The 22,072-nt window shown below is 38.2% G+C and overlaps 1 protein-coding gene across 4 annotated transcripts in view; it reads right to left on the reverse strand.

Moving 5' to 3' along the window:
* SPEN (spen family transcriptional repressor) overlaps window positions 1-22,072 on the reverse strand; it is a 126,288-nt gene that overhangs the window by 37,847 nt on the left and 66,369 nt on the right. For 3 of the 4 annotated variants that reach the window (XM_047871579.1, XM_047871580.1, XM_047871578.1), the window contains exon 5: window positions 20,572-21,048. The exons of the other annotated variant lie outside the window; for it this stretch is intronic. In XM_047871579.1, the coding sequence (XP_047727535.1) occupies window positions 20,572-21,048 (477 nt within the window). The remainder of the gene's footprint in view (window positions 1-20,571; window positions 21,049-22,072) is intronic. 4 annotated transcript variants of the gene reach the window in all.

Below are 22,072 nucleotides of genomic sequence, written 5' to 3' on the forward strand. Positions count from 1 at the left end.
AGATTTTTCCCCACCAAAGTACCATGTTCAGAAGAATTGGTAAAACTTCTATTTGAATAAAGAGCTTAATGGGGTATTTTGTTTTATAAACTTGAAGACATTTTATTTTTTTCAAGTTTATTTATTTGAGAGCTAGAGAGAGAGAGCAAGTGGGGGAGGAGCAGAGAGAGGGAAACAGAGAATCCCAAGCAGGGCTCAAGCTCAAGAACCGTGAGATCATAACCTGAGCCGAAACCAAGAGTTGGACACTACTAAGCGACCCAGGCACCCAAGACATTTTAAATTTGCCTTTATGGGGCTCCTGGGTGGCTCAGTCAGTTAAAACATCTAACTTCAACTAAGGTCATGATCTCACAGTTTGTGAGCTTGAGCCCCACATCAAGCTCTGTGCTGAGCTCAGAGCCTGGAGCCTGCTTCAGATTCTGTGTCTCCCTCTCTCTCTGGCCCTTCCCCACTCACACTGTCTGTCAAAACAACAACAACAACAACAAAAAAACCATTATGGAGATATCTATATGTATATCTCTAAATCTACAATGGAATACTATTCAGTCTTTAAAAAGAAGCAAATCCTGCCATTTGTAATAACATTGGTGGGCCTAGAGGTCATTGTGCTGGGTGAAATAGGTCAGATAAAGACAAATACTGCATGGTATCACTTATGTGTGGAACTAAAGGAAAAAACCCATATAAACAGAGATGGTGGTTGCCAGGAGGGTGATGGAAGTGGAGAGAGGTTGGCAAAGAACACAAGTGTTCAGTTGTAAGATGAATAAGTTCTGAGGATCTGAAGTATAACCTGGTCACTATAGTATTGTGTAACTGAAACTTGCTGAGTAGAATGTAAGTGTTCTCACCAAAGGAAAAAAAAAAAAAGAGAGAGAGAGAAGGTAAATATGTGAGGTGATGGATGTGTTAATTAAGTCAAGTCAAATGTGGGAATCCTTTCACAATGTACACATATATCAAATCACTTTATATACTTCAAATATACTACAATTTTATTTGTCACAGCTCAATAAAGCTGAATAAGCACACATGTGAAAAAATAAACATTAAAAAAATAAAAAGTTTAAACTTGCCTTTAAAAACAATAGAACAGCAAAAAAAAAAAAAAAAATCAGATGCAAAAATGGGCACCTTTGAACTTGAATAGACATTTCTCCAAAGAAGATACACAAATGGCCAAAAAGCACATGAAAAGATACTCAACACGACTAATCATTAGAGACATTCAAATCAAACCACAATGAGATACTACTTCACACTCATTAGGATGACTATTATAAAAAAAACAATATAACTAGTGTTGACAAGGATGAAAAGAAATCAGAACCCTTATGCACTGCTGATGGGAAGGCAAAATGGTTACAGACACCATAAAAAAAACAGTATGGCAGTTCCTCAAAAGTGCAATTAGCATATGATTCAGCAATTCTACTTCTGGGTATATAGCCAAAAGAACTGGAAACAAGCAGGTTTACTGCAGTGGTGAAATGGGACCTGTAACATTTTCTGCGAGGCTCATGAAGGAGAGTGGAAGTAACAAGACTTTTCACTATTAGAAACCAAGAATAGTAATTTTAGGTCATTTGCCAAAATATCAATTAATATACTACTTCCTACACTTTGACTTCTAGGGTCTAAAGCAAAAAAAAAAAAAATTAGATCCCAAAGGTTACAAGTGGGGTATTTCTGAAGTATGACCATATTCAAGTGGAGATCAAAGAAGCCCAACTGAAAGAACTGTGGAGTAACAGTGACAACTGGGGACTGAACCAAAGTTCTTTTTAAAAAGGGGCTGTTTTGAAGGTGCGTGGCTGGCTCAGTCAGTTCGAGCCCCACGATGGGTGCACAGATTACTTAAAAATAAAATCAGGGGTTAAAAAATAAAACAAAACAAAACAAAACAAAACAAAACAAAATAAAATAAAATAAAATAAAATAAAATAAAATAAAATAAAATAAAATGAAACCAGGGGTGCCTGGGTGGCTTAGTCAGTTTAGCGAATGACTCTTGATTTTGGCTCAGGTCATGATCCCAGGGTGGGATTGAGCCCTGTGTCAGGCTTTGCACTGAGCATCGAGTCTGCTTAAGACTCTCTCCCTCTCCCCCTCTCCCCTGCTCATGCGCTCTCTCTCTGAAATAAAACATATACATATATATAAAAAGTTTTTTAAAACTTAAAATCTTTCAAGGGCACCTGGCTGGTTCTGTTGAGAGAGCATGTAACTCTTGATCTTGGGGTCATGGGTTCGAGCCCCACGGTGAGTGTAGAAATTACTCAAAAATAAAATCTTATAAATAAATAAATAAGCAATACAGCTGTTTTGAAGACTAGGATTTTGACTTTGGAGGAACTAAGGTGATTGGCAGTGGAAGGAATTACATGTAAAATTCCTTAAATAAGAACGGACTTAAAAAAAAAAAGGATTGAGGGGGCGCCTGGGTGGCCCAGTCGGTTAAGCGTCCGACTTCAGCCAGGTCACGATCTCGCAATCCGTGAGTTCGAGCCCCGCGTCAGGCTCTGGGCTGATGGCTCAGAGCCTGGAGCCTGTTTCCGATTCTGTGTCTCCTTCTCTCTCTGCCCCTCCCCCGTTCATGCTCTGTCTCTGTCCCAAAAATAAACAAACGTTAAAAAAAAGGATTGAAAACAGGGACTCCAAAAGATACTTGTACACACACATTCAGAGCATGTTTGTTTGTTTTTTAACGTTTATTTTTCAGAGAGAGACTGCATGCACACAAGCAGAAGAGGGGCAGAGAGAGAGGGAGACAGAGAATTGGAGCAGGCTCCAGGCTCCAAGCTGCCAGCACAGCCTGACAAAGAGCTGGAACCCACGAACCGGGACATCATGACCTGAGCCCAAGTTGAATGCTTAACTGACAGACACCCACACACCCCATAGCATGTTTAACAGCCAAAAAGTAGAAGGAAGCAACCAAAGTGTCCATCAAAAGAGGACTGGTTAAACAAAGGATAATATCAATATAAAACTGAACACTATTCAGCCTTTGAAAGGGAGGAACTTGAATGCTCATAAAGACTAGACGGAAACTAGAACTCAAAAAAAGTTAACCTGAATGAACCTTGAGGACATTACGCTAAATGAAATTAGCCTGTCACAAAAGGACAAATCTTTTATGATTCCACTCCCAGAAGATATCAAACATAGTCACGTTCATAGAGACAGAAGTAGAATGGTGGCTACCAGGGGCTGGGGGAGGGAGAATTAGAAACTGCTGAAGGGATATGGAGTTTCAGTTTGGAAAGATAAAAAGGTTATGGAGATGGATGGTGGTGATGGTTGCACAACAATGTAAATGTGCGTTGAAACTACACACTTAAAAATGGTTAAAATGGGTGGGAGGGACATGCCTGTCTCAGTCAGTAGAGCATGACACCCTTGATCTTGGGGTCACAAGTCCAAGCCCCAGGCTGGGTGTAGAGATAGAAATTACTTAAAAAAAAAAAAAAAGTTAGATGGTAAATATTATGTTATTTTGCCACACACACACGACCTAAAAAGTAAAATACAAAGTGAACAGTTCTCTTTATGCCTTAGAAAGAGATGAGAGATTCCAAACCAGTCAATGAAACAGGATACCTGCTGCTTGCTGTCAATAAAGCTCTGCTAAATCAAAGGGTCTCACAACCTGGTTGATCCACGTAAAGTTCCTCAGAAATCATTTCAGAGGGATAAGTTAGCTCTAACTGGTGATTCTGCAACTACTGCAAAAGACATGCGGAAAGCACTATGCGCTCAACTGTATCAATGATAAATTAAGCTCTTTAGAACCAAAGGTAATGAAAAGTTGTCTAAATTCTTTAAATATAGGATACTTACTGAGAAAAACTATTGATACATTAAAAACTGGAATTGTAGGGGTGCCTGAGTGGGTCAGTCAGTTAAGCGTCCAACTCTTTATTTCAGCTCAAGTCATGATCCCAGGATTGTGGGATGGAGCCCCATGTCGGGCTCCATGCTGACCACAAAGCTTGCTTGGGATTCTCTCTCTCTCTTTCTGCCTCTGTCCCCCTCTCGCTCTCTAAAATAAAATAAAAAAATAAAATTCTTAAAAAAAAAAAAAGTAAGTAAAATAAACTATTACTAAAAATCAGGTGACTTTACAAGGCCCTAAAATTCCCTAGTTAATTAAAAAATTTTAGATGATGGGGGTGCAGGGGCACCTGCGTGGCTCAGTCGGTTAAGCATCTGACTTCAGCTCAGGTCATGATCTCATGGTTAGTGAATTGGAGCCCTGCATCGGGCTCTGTGCTGACAGCTCGGAGCCTGGAGCCCGTTTTGGATTCTATGTTTCCCTCTCTCTGCCCCTCCCTTGCTTGCACTTTGTCTCTCTCTCAAAAATAAACAAACATTAAAAAACAAAAGACTAGCTTGTCTTGGGGAAAAAAATGGGGGTGCCTGGGCGGCTCAGTCAGTTAAGTGTCTGACTTGATTTCAGCTCAGGTCATGGTCTTACCATTTGTGAGTTTGAGCCCCATATTGAGCTCTGCACTGACGGCACGGAGCCTGCTTGGGATCCTCTGTCTTCCTTGCTCTCTGTCCCTCCGCCTCCCCCGCCACTCTCTCTCAAAAATAAACATTTAAAAAAAATTTTTTTAAGATGATGGACTAGCAGATAGATACCTAGTCACAAGTGCTGACTACAATTTTAATGTTCAGATTTAGGGGATGGAGGTATGGGGCGAATATATGATTAGATTCTGTTGCTACAGACAGATACTGCTACTAGTGGGTAAAGTAAAAACCTTATCTTTATACGTACTGTCACTGTGTCCAAAACACCTTGCCTCAGAATTACTTTTGGCTTAAATTCCTAAGAGCCTGGGCTCACAGAGTCATTACGTTCTTGGCAAACCCTTAGGAGTCAGAAAATCTGCTACTCAAGTAACTTAAAGCAAAAAGCAACAAAACATGCCTTATCCCTGAAAGTTATAAGGAGATATAACATGTCTGCCGAAGGAATAAGAAATCCTATATGGCAGCAAAGTCTTTGTACATCCATGGGATGACTTATTCAAGGGACAAACTGGAAGAAATCTAAACTGTCAATTATAACAAAGGGGATTTTTCTCATAGGCAGTATATAAAAGCAGATATATTTCTTGTTTGAAAAACCAAAATGGTTCAAAACACATAAACCGAGAAAGCACACAGATTAAGTGAAACTGCAGTATTTTTTATTCCAAATGGTTACATGCAACTGCTGTAGTCTTTACCAAACCCACAAGTAAATTTGAACTTTGAGTTTTGCCTCTCTCCAACTGAACTTTGGTGCTAATTACATCTCTATCCTATCCAGAATAAAAAAGAAGTGCTATTTCTCACTTCTGAACTCTCTGTTAAGGCAGTTCCAGACCCAAGAGGTTAGAAGGGCACCTAATTCCCCAGCAGGAAGCCTAAAGCCATCTACTATTTGGTTTACTTACTTACTTACTTATTAACGACTTCAAATTACGAAGAAACTCCAGCCTAAAGTCTTTCTGCTTAAACAACTCCTGCAGTTTCTTCCAGTGGAAACAAATTCAAAAGCTACAGTCCAAATGGCTCCAACAACCATGACACAGCACTATCAGGAGGCCAGTCTGCCCTCCCCTCCACCATGGAAAATCATGTTCAAAGAAGTACCAACTCCCCCAGTTTTGGTTATATAAATCATGTCTAGAAGCACACGGGTGTCTATTAAAGAGTCTTATTCTAATTCCAACACCCAAATTCCACTGTATGTTAATAGACACATTTTAAACCTGTATCAAAAAATATAAACATCACTTAAAAATTACTTTCAAAAGCTTACGGTGTTTTTTTTAATTATTAAAAAAAATTACTCTGGTTAAAATGATTTCATTTTCTTCTTGGGGGACTAAACTCTTTGGAGGTCTAGATATTAAACTTTTTCAAAAGCTAAAATATTCCCCTAGCCACCCTGGAAATCAACATGCATTTTTGCCCAACCAAAATGAAATTTGTTAAGGATGGAATCTGGAAGTAGTTCAGTCTGTATTTTAGGCTTACGAGTCCCAAGAACCTTTTCCATCAGTCCATAATTTCAAAGAGCACAGAGGCTCTTAGAATTAAAATAAAAAGAATGTATTCTATTTTTCTTTAAACATGACAAAAAGCACTAAACGGATGCACAGATTACTTCGTGACACTGTAATCTGGATAGAGCCTGCTTCTACAACAGTGCTGTCCAATAAAATTTACTACAAACCAAAAATTTTAACTTTTAAGTAGTCACAATTTAAAAAGTAAAAAGAAACAGGGGAATTTTAATAATGTATTTTTAATTTAATGTAATAATATACTCAAAATATTATTTCAACATGCAGTCAATGTAAAAATTACTAATACTTTTTTGGCTACATCTTCAAAATTCAGTGTATATTTTTTAATAGTTCTACTGAGATAGAATTTCACACCAGAAAAGTGAGCCATTTAAAAGTACACTACTAATGATTTTTAGTATATTTATGGAGTTAGGCAATCATCATGATGATGTAACTTTAGTACATTTGCATCACCCCAAAAAGACACCTCATTACTATTAGCAGTTACTCCCCATTCTCTTCCACCCCCAGCCGTAGGTAATCACTAATCTACTTTGTGTCTGTATAAGTTCACCTGTTCTGGATGTTTCATATCAACAGAATCATACAGTATGCAGCCTTTTATATTGGCTTCTTTCACTTAGCATGTTTTTTGCAGTTTGTCCATGTTACAGTACAGATCAGTACTGGTGCAAAGACTAACCAAATTTCAAGTGCTCAAAGGCCACATGTGGCCAGTGCACAACACTGGGCAAACTAGTTCTAGAACCAAAAAGCTCCTCAATAAACAAGCATATCACCTGTTAAATAAGAGACCACGTTAAAGCCATGAGAATCCTTAAAGAGAAATGCCATTTATGATAGGCAACAAGTCAGAGATTAGTATTTTAAAATAATTGTTATAGTATATATGAAAACCATTATGAAAAACTAATGCCAAGGTATTTGATAAAGCCACAAGTATTTCTCATTATAATTCCAGATAGCTCCAACAAATGGGCAAAGTGATTCTTAAAGGCATAAATTAACTACTTGTGAAAGTACATAATTAGCAGAAAAAGTGGAACTTAGTTCCAGGGTACCTACCGCTTACACTTTAAAAAACTACCTTCATTGATGATTTAAAACAAACAAAAATACCCACCATCCCTTGTTCAGAATTATACCAACAATTCTACACAAGTTGAAAAGTTTTTAATTTAATGACATTAAGAAAACCTCAAATGGTTATTAAGTAATAAACCAAATTTAAACAAAAATGTGTAAGCCAGGGCACCTGGGTGGCTCAGTCAGTTAAGCATCCGACTTCAGCTCAGGTCCTGATCTCACAGCTCGTGAGTTCAAGTCCCACACTGGGCTCTGTGCTGACAACTCAGACCCTGGAGCCTGCTTCGCATTCTGTGTGTCTCTCTCTCTCTCTGCCCCTCCCCCACTTGTGCCCTGTCTCTCTCAAAAATAAACAAACATTTAAAATAATAAAAAATAAAAATTTCTAACCCTATTTTACTGAGCTCTATATGTTTTCCCACCTGATTCTATGAATATATTTTACTACCCTCATGGTAGCATATATTTCTAATCTCTTCTGCACCAAGGAAAATTTTCAGAGTATGACTAAGATTTTTAAGAGAAACTAACTCTACTGTGCAAAGTTAATCTTAAAATATATTTCACTCATAATTTTGTTTATCTGGAAGAAAAAGTTCATTTACTGTACAAAGTGGATTTAGGAAGATGTTCTACAGAGGTCAATTTATACAATTTCTAGCAGCATAAACTCTAGTAGCATATAATTTAATAAATGATCACACAATTTAAGTAAATAAATTACCAGAGGGTACTCTTTCTCACAAGAGAAGTAATCACAACATTACCCTCTATAAAGGCAATCTTTCACTTTATACTCTAAGACACAGATTTAAAAATATAATAGGGGAAGGTGCTTGTAATAAAATCTTGGCAAATTCTGAGCTTCAGAAAATGGTAATGTTTAATTTACTTTAAAATGAGATTAGCACATTTTCCTTTACATCTGTGATGGATGATCCCTTATTCAGGGCAGGGTGAAATTATACCAGGGTTTCTGAGAATGACCTCTAAATGTAAACAACCCCAAAAAAAAGATAAAAGAGAAGAACACCAAAACTACTCCTTAACCATAAGTAAACTTTTACCATAAGTAAAAAAGATTAACAGAGGTTTCAATATCATTCCAAAAGTCTGAAACATAAGCAAAGTTATGGAAATTTCCATTTTCTATATAGCCTTGGCATCCACAAAGACAAAAATAAACTTACTCTTTTATTTGAGGCTTTAATTTGTGGCTTAGTGACTTCTGGGTGTCCTCTGATGAGGAATTAGGCCATGTTTAATCGCTTAATTCCCTTATTTCTCAAAGAGGAAAGCTAAGTTCTTTATATGTGCAAAGTAGCTATGACACTAAAAATTTGCAATTTAAACGTAACATCTTTTTAAAGAGTTTGCTTCCAAGTCAAACAAAATTCTGCACAGTATTTTTAATTTTAAAATTTGTTTAGGATTTTAATCTGAATTACTCTTTGTTAATTTTAAAGCAACATTTAAAAAGTTTACTTCAAGATTAAAATTCACAAGATATGGAGTCACAAGTTTACCCCCAAACCTATTTTCATTTCTTCCACCTAACAATCAAGTTAATCAAAATAAACCCCAAGCACAACCCAAATGAAAAGAATGAAAAGGTGTAAGGGAGAGACAGTTCATCCCTTAAAACAGACTAACTTAACTAAAAGCAAATTCCTGGGGAACTCTGGAAATTAAATAAATTTTGGGTAATATATTATGCTTTATCACCAAATGCAAACCACGTCATTATTACCCAAGCAGTGGTATGGCAGATGCTGTTTGTCAAGCCCTGGCTTTTAAAGGGCAGAAGACAAAAAATTACAGTGAAAGCAAGGGAGAAAAAAGGTAAAGCACTGAAAACAGCAGCATTCACACCAGCTTCTAGTCTCAAGCTCCTTACTGGATCTGAAAGGCTTCCCCCTAGGAATGAACCGGCTTAACTGGCAGCCACTTCACAGCTTGCTCCTCCCTACTGCCTGCCCAGTCACAGCCCAGAAACTTCCGAAGTCCCCGCCCCACCCCCTGGGCTGAGGGCTGGGCAGAAACTCTGGCAAAATAAGGAAGCCCCTGGGAGGTGGCAAGCAGCCAACTCAAACTGGATGATTCCAGTTTAGGCTGGTCTGACTCAAAAACAAGCAGTTCTTAGCCTTCCTCACAACATTCAGGCACACTGACTGCCCAGGCAGCACACAATGAGCTCTCCTCATTTGCTCTCAGGGTTAAATCTACCCGGTTCTCATCTCCCTAGTAGCAGGGAATCTTAAGTGAAAGCAAGATTCTCAGTGCAGAGCAAATATGGAACAGCCTAGCACTTGTTTCCAAAACTGCCTATTCCATACAGAACCCTAACACTGACAACATCTATTACCTATGGAAAGCTCCTCTAAAATTTTTATACTTGACAAAAAGAGGAAAAGCCATAAAGGAAATCAATCTATTTATAGATCTCCACAATGGAAGTTAAGCCCATCAAAGCAATCAGGAAGCAAACACCTCCATTTTCCATATTATGCATTAAAAAGGCTTGGCTAGTAGGCGCCTGGGTGGCTCAGTCTGTTAAGCAGCCAACTTTGGCTCAGGTCATGATCTCACAGTTCACGAGTTCGAGCCCAACATCGGGCTCCGTGCTGACAGCTCAGAGCCTGGAGCCTGCTTCAGATTCTGGGTTTCCCTCTCTGCCACTCCCCCACTCACGCTCTCTTTCTCTCCAATCAATCAGTCAATCAATCAATAACATTAAAAAAAAAGGCCTGGCTAATATGACCCCAAAAGACAGAAGATTGTGTGTAGCTTATTTCCCCAAAAAACAAACTATACCGCAGCTTAGAAAGGAATGTCCTTCAAAAATGTGGGCTCTTCAACTGATGCTGGGAATGGAAAAAGATACAATAATACACACACACACACACACACACACACACACACTCATTCACTGGGGTTTACTCTCCAATGCACACACTGGTCAACATTTATTCCATGCTGCTCAATAGCCCCAAAATGGCATTAAAGAGGGAATGACCAAATGTTGGTTCTTCTGGACAGTAATGGTATTTAATGGAGCCACTCAAAATATGGGGAGACTTTATGTGTATTTTTTTTAATATTTACTTATTTTGAGAGAGAGAGAGAGAGAGAGAGAGAGAGCGCGCGCAAGTGAGTGTGCTCGAGTTAGGGAGGGGCAGACAGAGAGAGAGAGGGAAAAAGAGAATCCCAAGCAGATTCAGCACTGTCAGCACAAAGCCCAACTCGGGGCTCGATCTCACAAATCATGAGATGACCAAGAGTTGGACACTTAACCGACTGAGTCACCCAGGGGCCCCTATGTGTATTTGAAATCTAGTAATTTTCTCCAGGATTGCAGACACACTAATATGCTTGCTGTCCTTTCCCACCCCCAACCCTTCTCCCTCCAAAATTGGTAACTTTTTAAAGAACTTAAAAACCTGTCATCTATACTTCTTTATTTTAGTAATAAACAATTTTTTCTATGGAAAAAAAAAAACGTAGATACCGTTATCTCAAGGAGAATAGTTAATCATAAAGTCAATGAAACCACTAGATGGCTTTTATTTAATTTCATCACAAGTAAGAATTCAAAATTTTGGGGCACCTGGGTGGCTCAGTCAGTTAAGCGTCTGATGTCAGCTCGGGTCATGATCTCAGGGTTCATGGGTTCGAGCCCTGCATCAGGCTCTGGGCTGACAGCTCAGAGCCTGGAGCCTACTTCAGATTTTGTGTCTCCCTCTCTCTCTGCCCCTCCCCTGCTCACGCTCTGTCTCTCAAAAATGAATAAAAGCGTTAAAAAAAATTTTTTTTAGAGTTGAAGATTTCAAGATAAAAACTGTATTATTGGAAATAGGCAACGAATACATTTCATTTACAATACTGACTTTCAGCAAAACATTCTCCCTTTTGAAATCTAAAGTAATTTCAGCTGTCTAAAAAAGTAAAGGGGGCACCTGGGTGGCTGAGTCAGTTAAGTGTCCGACTTCAGCTCAGGTCATGATCTCGCAGTTCTTGAGTTGAGCCCCATGTCGGGCTCGTGCTAACAGCTCAGAGTCTGGAGAGAGGGCGGGGGGAGAGGGAGAGAGAGAGAAAGTGTGTGTGTCTCTGCCCCTCCCCCGATCTCTCTCTCAAAAAGAGAAACATTAACGAAGAAATTTTTTTAAATAAAAAAAAAAAAACAGTAAAAATGAGGCATAAGTACAAAATAAACGGGCCAAGAATGGTTGTGAAATCCATAAATAAATCAGCTATTTAAAATGCCTTAAAATGGAGGGTGCCTGGGTGGCTCAGTCTATTAAACATCTGATTCTTGGTTTCAGCTTAGGTCATGATCTCATGGTTCATGAGATTGAGTCCCACGTCAGGTCCTGTGTGGACAGCATGGAGCCTGCTTGGAGTTCCCTCTCCCTCTGCTGTTTCCTGCTCCACATTCTCTCTCTCTCTCTCTCTCTCTCTCTCTCTCTCTCTCTCTCTCTCAAATACACTTTAAAAGAAATGCGTTACAATGGTGTTAGGTTTAAAATAAGCATGCAAATATTTTCATTTTATATGAAAGGGACAAAAAATAAAGATCTCTCCTGAGAATATTTATTATCCTTGACTTTGGCTTCATAAAGGCCTAAATCTTTACTGTCCCTCCTTGAAAGTCCTATGAATTCTCCGAAAACATACACTTCACTTGTTATCCTCAAATCAATATACATCTGAATTGTCTATTTTCACATTTTAGCTAGCATAATTTATGTTTCAATGGTTTCTGTGCACGGGTATGTTCTCTTTACACAAAGAACAACAACAACAAAAATCTCATTTCAATTTAAGCAACTCATCTCAAACTGACAGGTACAAACAGCAAAGAGGAGAAAGGTTGGTATTATGCAATAAAATCAACTTCATTTCTGCTCTCACTTCAATCCTACGCAGCTACAAACGGAAGAGTTGGAGGGAAATATCATGGTTTCTAAACACCAGTTTCCCAAATACAGTTTGATTTGTTGTGTCACTTTTTCCTGAGATTAACACAAATTATTTTGGCCCTCCTAAATACATCTGAGAATGAGGAATCAGCGCAACAAAACCAAATTTTATCTCCAAATAAATCCAGAAGTTACCTGCCTATTCATTATTATAGATAAGAGATCACTTTTGATGGTAAAAATTCAACAAATGTGTGTCTCTAAGATTAAACATTACAACAATCACCAACAAACTATTAATTCCTTTAGCACTTAAAAAAACTGGTTTTTAGGGTGCATGGCTAGCCCAGTTGATCTTGTGGTGGTGAGCTCAAGTCCCATAATTGGGTGCAGAGATTACTTAAAGATAAATTTTTTAGAGGCACCTGGGTGACTTAGTGGGTTAAGTGTCAGACTCTTGGTTTCAGCTCAGGTCATGAACTCACAGTTCATGAGTTCCAGCCCTCTGTCAGGCTTTGCACGGAAAGCACAGAGCCTGCTTGGGAATTCTCTCTCCCTCTTGGCCTGGGTGGCTCATGATCTCACAGTTCATGAGTTCCAGCCCCACAGAACCCACTTTGGGTCCTCTGTCCCCCTCTCTCTCTGCCCCTCCCCCACTCTCTTTCGCATCTCTCCCCCTCCCAGAATAAGCATTAAAAATAAATTAAATAGGGGCGCCTGGGTGGCGCAGTCGGTTAAGCCTCCGACTTCAGCCAGGTCACGATCTCGCGGTCCGTGAGTTCGAGCCCCGCGTCGGGCTCTGGGCTGATGGCTCGGAGCCTGGAGCCTGTTTCCGATTCTGTGTCTCCCTCTCTCTCTGCCCCTCCCCCGTTCATGCTCTGTCTCTCTCTGTCCCAAAAATAAATAAAAAAAAAAATGTTGAAAAAAAAAATTTAAAAAAAAAAAAATAAAAATAAATTAAATAAAATAAATTAAAATTTTTAAAAAGCATAAAAAAATAAAACCTTAAAAAAAACGAAAGTGACTTTTACTTTGTGTATATATATTAAAACCACTGCCATAACTGACAATTTCCAGCACATTATATATCATAGCAAATTGTATAGGCAGGTAATAAAAAGAGTGTTCCTTCCCCAAATCAACATTCCAAATAAACATACTTGTAAAATAAGAGAAATGAAAAATACACGGTCACTATTAATCCCAATGGCTTCCCTCTCACATAATCAGCTTCGTCCATATTCTTTCACAAGCCTGCAAGATGACAGTAATTTTGGAAATTTTTCTACACAAACTTGAAAGAAAATTCTCTCTCCCTACTTAACAACCACTAGCCACAGACAAAAGGGTATTTGAATAAAACTCCCCCTCGGGGCACCTGGATGGCTCAGTCGATTGAGCATCCATCCGACTTCGGCTCAGGTCATGATCTCACCGTTCGGGAGTTCAAGCCCTGCTTCGGGCTCTGTGCTGACAGCTCAGGGCCTGGAGCCCGCTTCAGATTCTGTGTCTCCCTCTTTCTCTGCCCCTCCCTCGCTTGCACTCGGTCTCTCTGTATCTCTCTCAAAAATAAATAAACATTAAAAAAAAATTTTAACTCCCCCTCTAGTAAACTGTAATCTATAACGTCTTGACTGTTCACAAAATGACTAGCAGAATTGGTCTTTATAGAATAAAAAGCTCTTTAGCACTTTTAACTGTATCTGTTGTAAAAATCCAGAATGTGTTCAATATTCTAATTACTGTTAAAATATACTTCAGGAAAAATAATCTTAAATTGTCTACCATTAGAAAGGAGTAGGGTTATGACAACTTTGATATAATTTACTCAAAAATATAAAAGAGGAGCGTCTGAGTGGCTCAGTTGGTTGACTGTATAACTCTTGATTTCGGCTCAGGTCATGATCCCAGGGTCGTGGGATTGAGCCCCACATCAGGCTCTGTGCTGAGAGTGGAGCCTGCTTGATTCCCTCCCTCCCTCCCTCTCTCTCTCCCTCCCCTCCCCCCCATGCCCCTCTCCCCAGCTCACGTGCACACTCTCTCTAAAATAAATAAAATTTTAAAACATATATATGTAAAAGAAATATAAAAGTGAGGTCTACAAATAATACTAGCCAAAGAAGAAGTTTCATTTCCCTTTCAATAAGAAGTAAATAATTTCAATTGCAAAGGTAAGACATTAGACAAGATAGGGGCTTTAGCATAAATCACACCATATCTTAATACAGCATCACAGCTGAAGAGTCTGATTGCTCCAAAATTTTTAAAAATATTTCCTTATTTTTGAGAGAGAGAGAGAGAGAGAGAGAGAGAGAGAGAGAAGCAGAGAGAAGCAGAGAGAGAGAGGGAAAGAGAATCCCAAGCAGGCTCTGCACTGTCAGCATAGAGCCTGACATGGGGCTCCAATTCATGAACTGCGAGATCATGACCTGAGCCAAAATCAACAGCCAGATACTTAACTGACTGAGCCACCCAGGCTCCCCTAAGTTCTTTTATTTTTAAGTTTATTTACTTATTTTGAGAGAGAGAGAGCACGCGCGAACACGAGAGAACGAGTAGGGGAGGGATAGACAGAGAGGGAGAGAAAGAATCCCAAGCAGGCTCCGCACTGTCAGCACAGAGCCTGACAAGGTCTCAAGACTGTGACATCATGACCTGAGGCAAAACCAAGAGTTGGGACACTTAACCCACTGAGCCCCCCATGGCTGTTCTAAGTTCTATAGGCTTTTCTCGTTACTTTAAATAAACACCACAAATGTCAGTTTTCCTGCTCTAGAATGTAAGAAAAAAAGAGTATCTCTCTCTGTCTTCCCCTTTGCTGTCCCCAAGCTTCTTCCTTAAATCTTCCAACTATGGGGGCACCTGGCTGGCTCAGTTAGTAGAGCATGTGACTCATGATCTCAGAGTCGTTGATCTCAGGGTTGTGAGTTCAAATCCCACAGTGGACATGGAGCCTACTTAAAAAAAAAAAATCTTCCAACTATGACAACATAAAAAAATTCTAGTAATGTAATAACTATACCAAAAAAAAAAAAAAACCCATGAAATTTCACAGGTATTTTCTAAATCAACTTATTCTAATTTTAAAACTCTATATAGGTAAAAAAGCTTGCCGTATATTCAGATTTACTCAAACAGGTAACTAAGCACAATTTAACACCACATGGCTTACCAAAAGCCACAAAGAGAAAAGAGACAATGAGATGTTATCTGCTAGTTATTTTCATGCAGTTTTCTTTGCTTACTACTATATTCATTTTCTTTCCACCTAAATACCTATTTTTGTGACTAAAAAGAATTAAAATCTGTAGTTACTGGACATATTTAGAAAGACAAACCAACAGAGTTCAGAAGAACAAAAAGGCAAAGGTTGACCAGAGCCCAAAAAGCTTTTAAGGGAGAGGATGGGGCTGCCTTTGGAAAGTTGAAAAGATGCACCTAGCCATACACCCAGGTTAATAAAATTTTACATGTTAGCTCTTAATCAGACACATACATAGTTTTTGTTTTGGATTAGCCATTGCAAATGCTTAATCTAAACTAGTTCTATTCTTGGGGCACCTAACTGGCTCAATCAGAAGAGCATGCAACTCCTGATCTCAGGGTCGAGAGTTGAGCCCCATGCTGGGTACAGAGATTTCTATAGATAGATAGATAGATAGAAAGAAAGAAAGAAAGAAAGAAAGAAAGAAAGAAAGAAAGAAAGAAAGAAGCTAGCACGCAAGCTTTGATAATATATAAATAAAATAAACTAGTTTTATTCTTGGGGCTCCATACAAACCATCTTATTCTATAGATCTGGTGCACAACACAATATTTGTTAAATAGATGGCTGAATGTAAATTCAAAAGTTAACTTTATACTAAAAAGAGATTTAGAGAAGTAATCTATTGAATAGGAGGGAATGGAATAAGAAAATGTTTCAGATTATCCAAATCTCAACTCTCTCCTTTTACCCTTTTCATCCATTTCCCCCTCATTCATTCAGTAAACTTCTGTAAGGTGTAAAATCAACAACTAACTGCCAGGATACCCTTTCAGCAATCTGGTGAAGTCTATATACCACTTTTCAAATAGTGTTTCTAAATACATGAAGTAAAGTAAATGGAATAAAAGGGAAAACAATTATATTGACATGGTTATTAAAAGATTTAAATTTTGTGGTATAGTAATGTCTTCATTGACATTAAATTACAATACTTAACATTGAGTTTAATAACTGCTTCCCAGTAATGATGACTAGAAGCCCAATTCTGAGATACCTGCAGAATTACCTGTGGATTTATACTGGTAACAAAGTAACTCATACTGTTAGTACCACTGGTTTTTGATGCCTATTTTCATAATGGGAGGCAATACTTAATTTCAGTTATATGTTACTAGTAAGTGAAAAGATGTCATTTTCCTGATCCAAGTTCAGGGACCCTAAGCTAGGCCAATCATCTTTGGTTGTGATTGAAGTAAACAACTGGGAAACAAAGCATAATCAAAACCTACTTTAAGGGGCACCTGGGTGGTTCAGTCAATTAAGCATCTGTCTCTTGGTTTCAGCTCCGGTCATGATCTCACAATTCATGAGATCAAGCCTCACATCTGGTTCTGTGCTGACAGTGCTGAACCTGCTTGGGATTCTCTCTCTCCCTCTCTCTGCCCCTCCCCAACTCATGCTTGCTCTCTCTTTCAAAAATAAACAAACATTAAAAAAAAAAAAAAAAAAAACTTTAAGATTATTGGGAAAGTTTATGAACTAATTTAAGTTCCATAAATTCTTCTTCAATTCCCTTAACCTATATTAAAGAAAATTCATTAACATGATAGGAAAAAGAAACTATAGAAATAAAGTATGTTCAAGTTCAATCAGGACTTTGAAAATAAATGCTTTTGTGGAATTTACATATTTAACATTTTCTGCTGGAAGGAACAGTGACTTCCTAAACCACGACAGAGAAAGAAACAGAGCATCATAGGGCTGCACATAGGGAAGTTCTTTTTTAATTAAAAAAATTTTTTTTCAATTTTTAATTTTTTTTTTTTTTTGAGAGAGAGAGAGAGAGACAGAGAGAGAGAGAGAGAGCGAGCAGGGTAGGGGCAGAGAGAGGGAGGCACAAAAACCAAAGCAGGCTCCAGGCTCTGAGCTGTCAGCACAGAGCCCAATGCGGGGCTTGAACTCACAAACTGAGATCATGACCTGAGCCAAAGTTGGACACACTGACTGAGCCATCCAGGTGTTCCCACATGGAAGTTTTTATACCGCTAAGTCCCAGTTCTCACCAGTTAAATACTGATAACAGTTATGCAGAAACTGTAGGTGTGTCATTCATAAAGACTTCACAACCAAACTGCTATTAATCCCATGTTTACGCATTTGAAATGCACTGCTAGGATTCTGTTCACCAAAGTTCTAATAATTAAGGGGGATGGAGAGTGATTAACTTTCCATGTCATGCAGACAGAATACAAGCTTGTTTCTATAGCTAGAACTGCACTATATTTTATCTACTACAAAATGTTAATCTTAAACATTTTTAAAGACCTTGGAAGGTCATAGTTTCACAGTCATAAAGTTTTAAAGATTAGAAAAAAGAACTTATTTCTTCCAAAAGGAAATTGAACATTGTGAATCTATATAACATCTCAAAATACTGCACTCTGAAGTCAACATAATAGTAAAGGAGAAGAGGGCATTTGATAAAAAGGAGGCTGAACCCAGGGATAAGAGATATGCTCTGCACACCAAAAGACTATTTCCCACACTTGTTTCAATCACAGTATCAAATCTTTTAGCTATTTACAACAATTTTGCTTTATCCTGTGTTAACTAAGAACTGTAACCAAGTATTTCAACTATTTATTGAACATGTACTTTGAGACAGACAACAGACTAGGCTCTGTGGTGTGCACAAAGGAAGACCTGGTCCTGTTCTCACAGGATAGCATCAAAAGGTCCATCACTGAGTCCCATCTCCAAAAAATTCATTCTGTTTTTCCACAAATCAACATAATCTGATTCTTACTATGTCTCTCCTGCTTGTCCCAACTTAGGCATTCTCAGAGTCCAAGTTTTCCTTTTCCAAACTACTGAAATAGGCTCCTAACTGCAATCTCTGCCTTTCCTATTCTAAGTCACCAAATGCCCTTCTAAAGCACAGACCTCAACAAACTATCTCCCTTCTCAAAATCTTTCAACCACTCATCTCTGCATGAAGAATCAAACCCAAATTCATTATCATGGCTAAGTCACTCTAAATTATTTGCTGTTTGTTAAAACATTCTTCCACCACTTGTACCTCTTCAGGTTGTTCCTTCAGCCCACAATGTTCCCTGTCTAGCCTAAAACTCACCTCTTCTTGTTAAAATCCTACACATCCCTCATATCCCTAAATCATAAAAACTTCCATCCCCAACTATGAATCAGGCAGGTGACAGGAGGAAATATCTTCTACTGATTGTAATTTAGTACCCCTGTAGATTTTCTAAGCTCATCCTGCCTTTGTGGCAGTTATCTTTCTGACTGTAAATATTCAGAAGCATATAACTGCTCCTTTTGCTTATATAAACAGGAATTAACTTCACCAAATTGATCAGATGACTTTTGGGTTCAAGCTTTTGAGCCTACAATGCTAAGGGTTAGATACCAAACCACTATCACTCCCACTAAGTACAATCCTGAAGGCACTAAATGATGTTTCATTTTGACCCAATAAAATGCCATGGCATCCCTTTAATGAGATAGGTTTATGGAAAATGACTAAAACCTAAACACTTTAATTCCATGTAGGAGAAAGTGGGACATGACAAGACTTTATAATCAGCTTACAGAACTTGAATGAATCTCACGGCACCTGGGTGGCTCAGTCGGCTGAGTGTCTGACTTGAGCTCAGGTCATGACCTCACTCACAGTTAATGAGTTTGAGCCCCACACTGGGCTCGCTGCTGTCAGCAGAGCCCATTTCAGATCTTCTGTCCTCTCTGCCCTTCTCCTGCTTGCACTCTCTCAAAAATAAACAGTTAAAAAAAAAAAAAAAGAATTCAAATGAATCTAGTCAATCATTTATCTCAACAATATACCAAAAATAAAATCAAGAGAAGTTAAGGGTTTTCTTTTTCTTTTTGATGTTTATTTGAGAGAGAACAAGAGAACAAGAACGCAACCAAGAGCAGGGGAGGGGCATGGTGAGAGAAAGAGAGACAATGAGCTCAAACTCACAAACCATGAGATCATGACCTGAGCTGACACCATAGTCAGACGCTTAACTGACTGAGCCATCCAGGCACCCCAGTTAAGGGTTTTCATCCATGTGAGAGCTGAAAGATAAGAGTTTTCATCCTTGACAGAGGCTGCAAATGTGGAGCCAGAACCTCATTTTCCCCAATTACATGATCATTTACTTTTCTTAAATTAATTCTAAGCAGGCAATACTAAAAGAGAAATAATTAATCTGGGCATTTTAATCAGGTCAAAAAATTCGTATCCTGTAAATTTAAAATATATACCCCCTAAATATAAAACTATGATATCTGTGACAAATAGATTGAAAAACAGTAACTGGAAATGGGAAATGATTAAAGATTATCAACTGAATAATAATAGCTAGCAATTATTAAAGGCAGCATTTATTAAATATATAGAGGCATCAAGCTCAGCATGTGAAATACATTCTTTCATTTCAATCTTCACATAATTTTAAAGCACGATTCTTCTAAGAGATGAGAAGCTGAGGCATAGAGAGCAACTTGTCCAAGTAACGTGTCCAAGATTATTAAAATGAGTAATAAGCTCTACTGTCTACCTAGATCTATGATAAACTTCTAAGCTCTTTCCTGTTAAGTTTACCTTCGAGTTATTATTTTCATCTTTAGGGTAAAACTCCTTTGTAAAAAAATTCCCAACTAATGAAATTAGCTCACTCAAGCCTTAGCGAACAGCTAAGTTACAACCTGCGTTTAAAGAAAGCTTTTCTACTTGAGTTTATAAATTGGCTACCACTTTGTTGTTAAAATTAGTTAAAAGGTATTCATAAGTTCATTTAGTCATTGATATTAAATGTGTCAACAATATATTTCACCAATACATCTTTAACCAAACAGCTTTTATGAATTTCCAACCAAAATAATAGAAATAAGTTAGCATTATACACCCAAGCAATTAAAAACTGTAGATACCACATTTTCAATGGCACAGGATTTACTTCATTCAGCTAAAGTTACCGTTTTTCTGCCTCTTTTGGCCATTTTAATATTGAGCATCTGAAACATGAAACAGTATTTGCAAATTGCTTAATTTCAGTTATCAGACAGAATGAATTCAATGGCCACCCGCTAATCAAAGCTTCTTCATTCGTACATGATCCAAGATTACTTACTTTTAAAAATATTACTATGCTACAAATCATTACCCCTGATTGTTGAGAATTTGTGACAATTTATTCAACAGCTTGTCTGTTATAACAAAAGGCTGTTAACCTACCTGTCACTGCTGGTACTACTGCTGCTGCTGATTGAATCACTACTGGAGGATCTACTCCTAGAGCCGCTGCCGCTAGGGGACCTTGTGGGTCTAGACGCTTGGCTAGCCAGCCTCTGAGGAGACTGATTTCTAGACTGGGATGAATGTGGTGACCGACTCCTGCTGTGCTGGTAATTCCGCTCTGGCCTTCTGCCTCGTACCTCCCGGGTAATATCATCCCTGTAGATATCCCTGTGTACCACACTGGGCAGTGTAAACTGCTCCCGAGCCCTAGGTTCGTATCGGGGGTCATGAGCATCAAAACGGTTTGGACTTCGACTCCGAGAAGTATAATAGAGCCCATGTTGTAAAGTCCGCTCGCGAGGATCTCTATAGTAATCCTGATCGTAATGTCTTGTCCGATCAAATCCTCCCGTCCCCCGTTCATGGTGTCCATAGGCACTATGTTCATAAGCACGCTCCCTGTTATCTGAAGCCCTGCATTTAGGAGGGGGGAAAAATATTTAATCAATCAGAAAAGGGCAAGCAAAACTAAAAGCAAGTCATGCAAACATTCACTTCAGCATTGTCTGTCTGCAACTGGTCATTTTCTAAACAGCATTAACCTACTTAGTAAGCAAATACTACCAAGCTTAACATTTTACTTGACTCCAAATATTACCTTCACAGCTGAGCAATCATTGTGTATATCGGGCTTTCATGACTAGTGTTCTGCAAGTCAGCTGCTCTTTTTATTAGGGATTTTCTGGCTTACATACAGAAATATACATATACCATCTCCTTTTCACTTGTAGTTAAATGGAACAAGAAGGGACTACCATTTTAATATCAACGTTTTCTATACTTCCATCTGATTACAATATACACCAAACTTTTACTTACTTAGCAAATTTATTTTAGGCAAAATTTCCATGATACATTTTAACACAGACATGAAAGCCCTATTGCAATGTATGTCCCAGCAGTAAGAGGGCATTTTCAAAAAAGTCCAGAAAAAATTTTAAGTGTGACTTTTTCTCACTTTTGACTTCTTGGGTAATTATAAAAACTATTAGATTATGTAAATTGCTGTGCCCAAGCAATCACATTTAATAACAGAAATGGAATCTTAAAAGAAAAAGAAAACCACTTAGGATATCAAAATGATGGGTTGACACATGCTGTTCTATGGCAAATTTAATTAAAGGATAAACATTATTTTATCTCATGGTGCTATCAAATTCTACAGAATTTTTAAAACGCCTATTCCATGATTCGACGTGTTAATATTTGTACTTAATGGTTACAGGAAATATGTTCTCTTAGGCTTTAGCTAAACTCAAATTGCCTCTGATGAAATCAGCCAATTTTGGGAACTGTAAGATATTCGAAGGTTGCTATTAGCAATGGTTTAACTTAAAGGTATTTTTTTGTCGGACAAGAATATTTGCCAACCTACGGTTACAAAAACTGTTGTTGCATATGTTCCATTACACACATGCAATTCTGTGCTAGTATTAAA

Source organism: Prionailurus viverrinus, chromosome C1 (genome assembly GCF_022837055.1).
Source record: "Prionailurus viverrinus isolate Anna chromosome C1, UM_Priviv_1.0, whole genome shotgun sequence".
Taxonomy (NCBI): domain Eukaryota; kingdom Metazoa; phylum Chordata; class Mammalia; order Carnivora; family Felidae; genus Prionailurus; species Prionailurus viverrinus.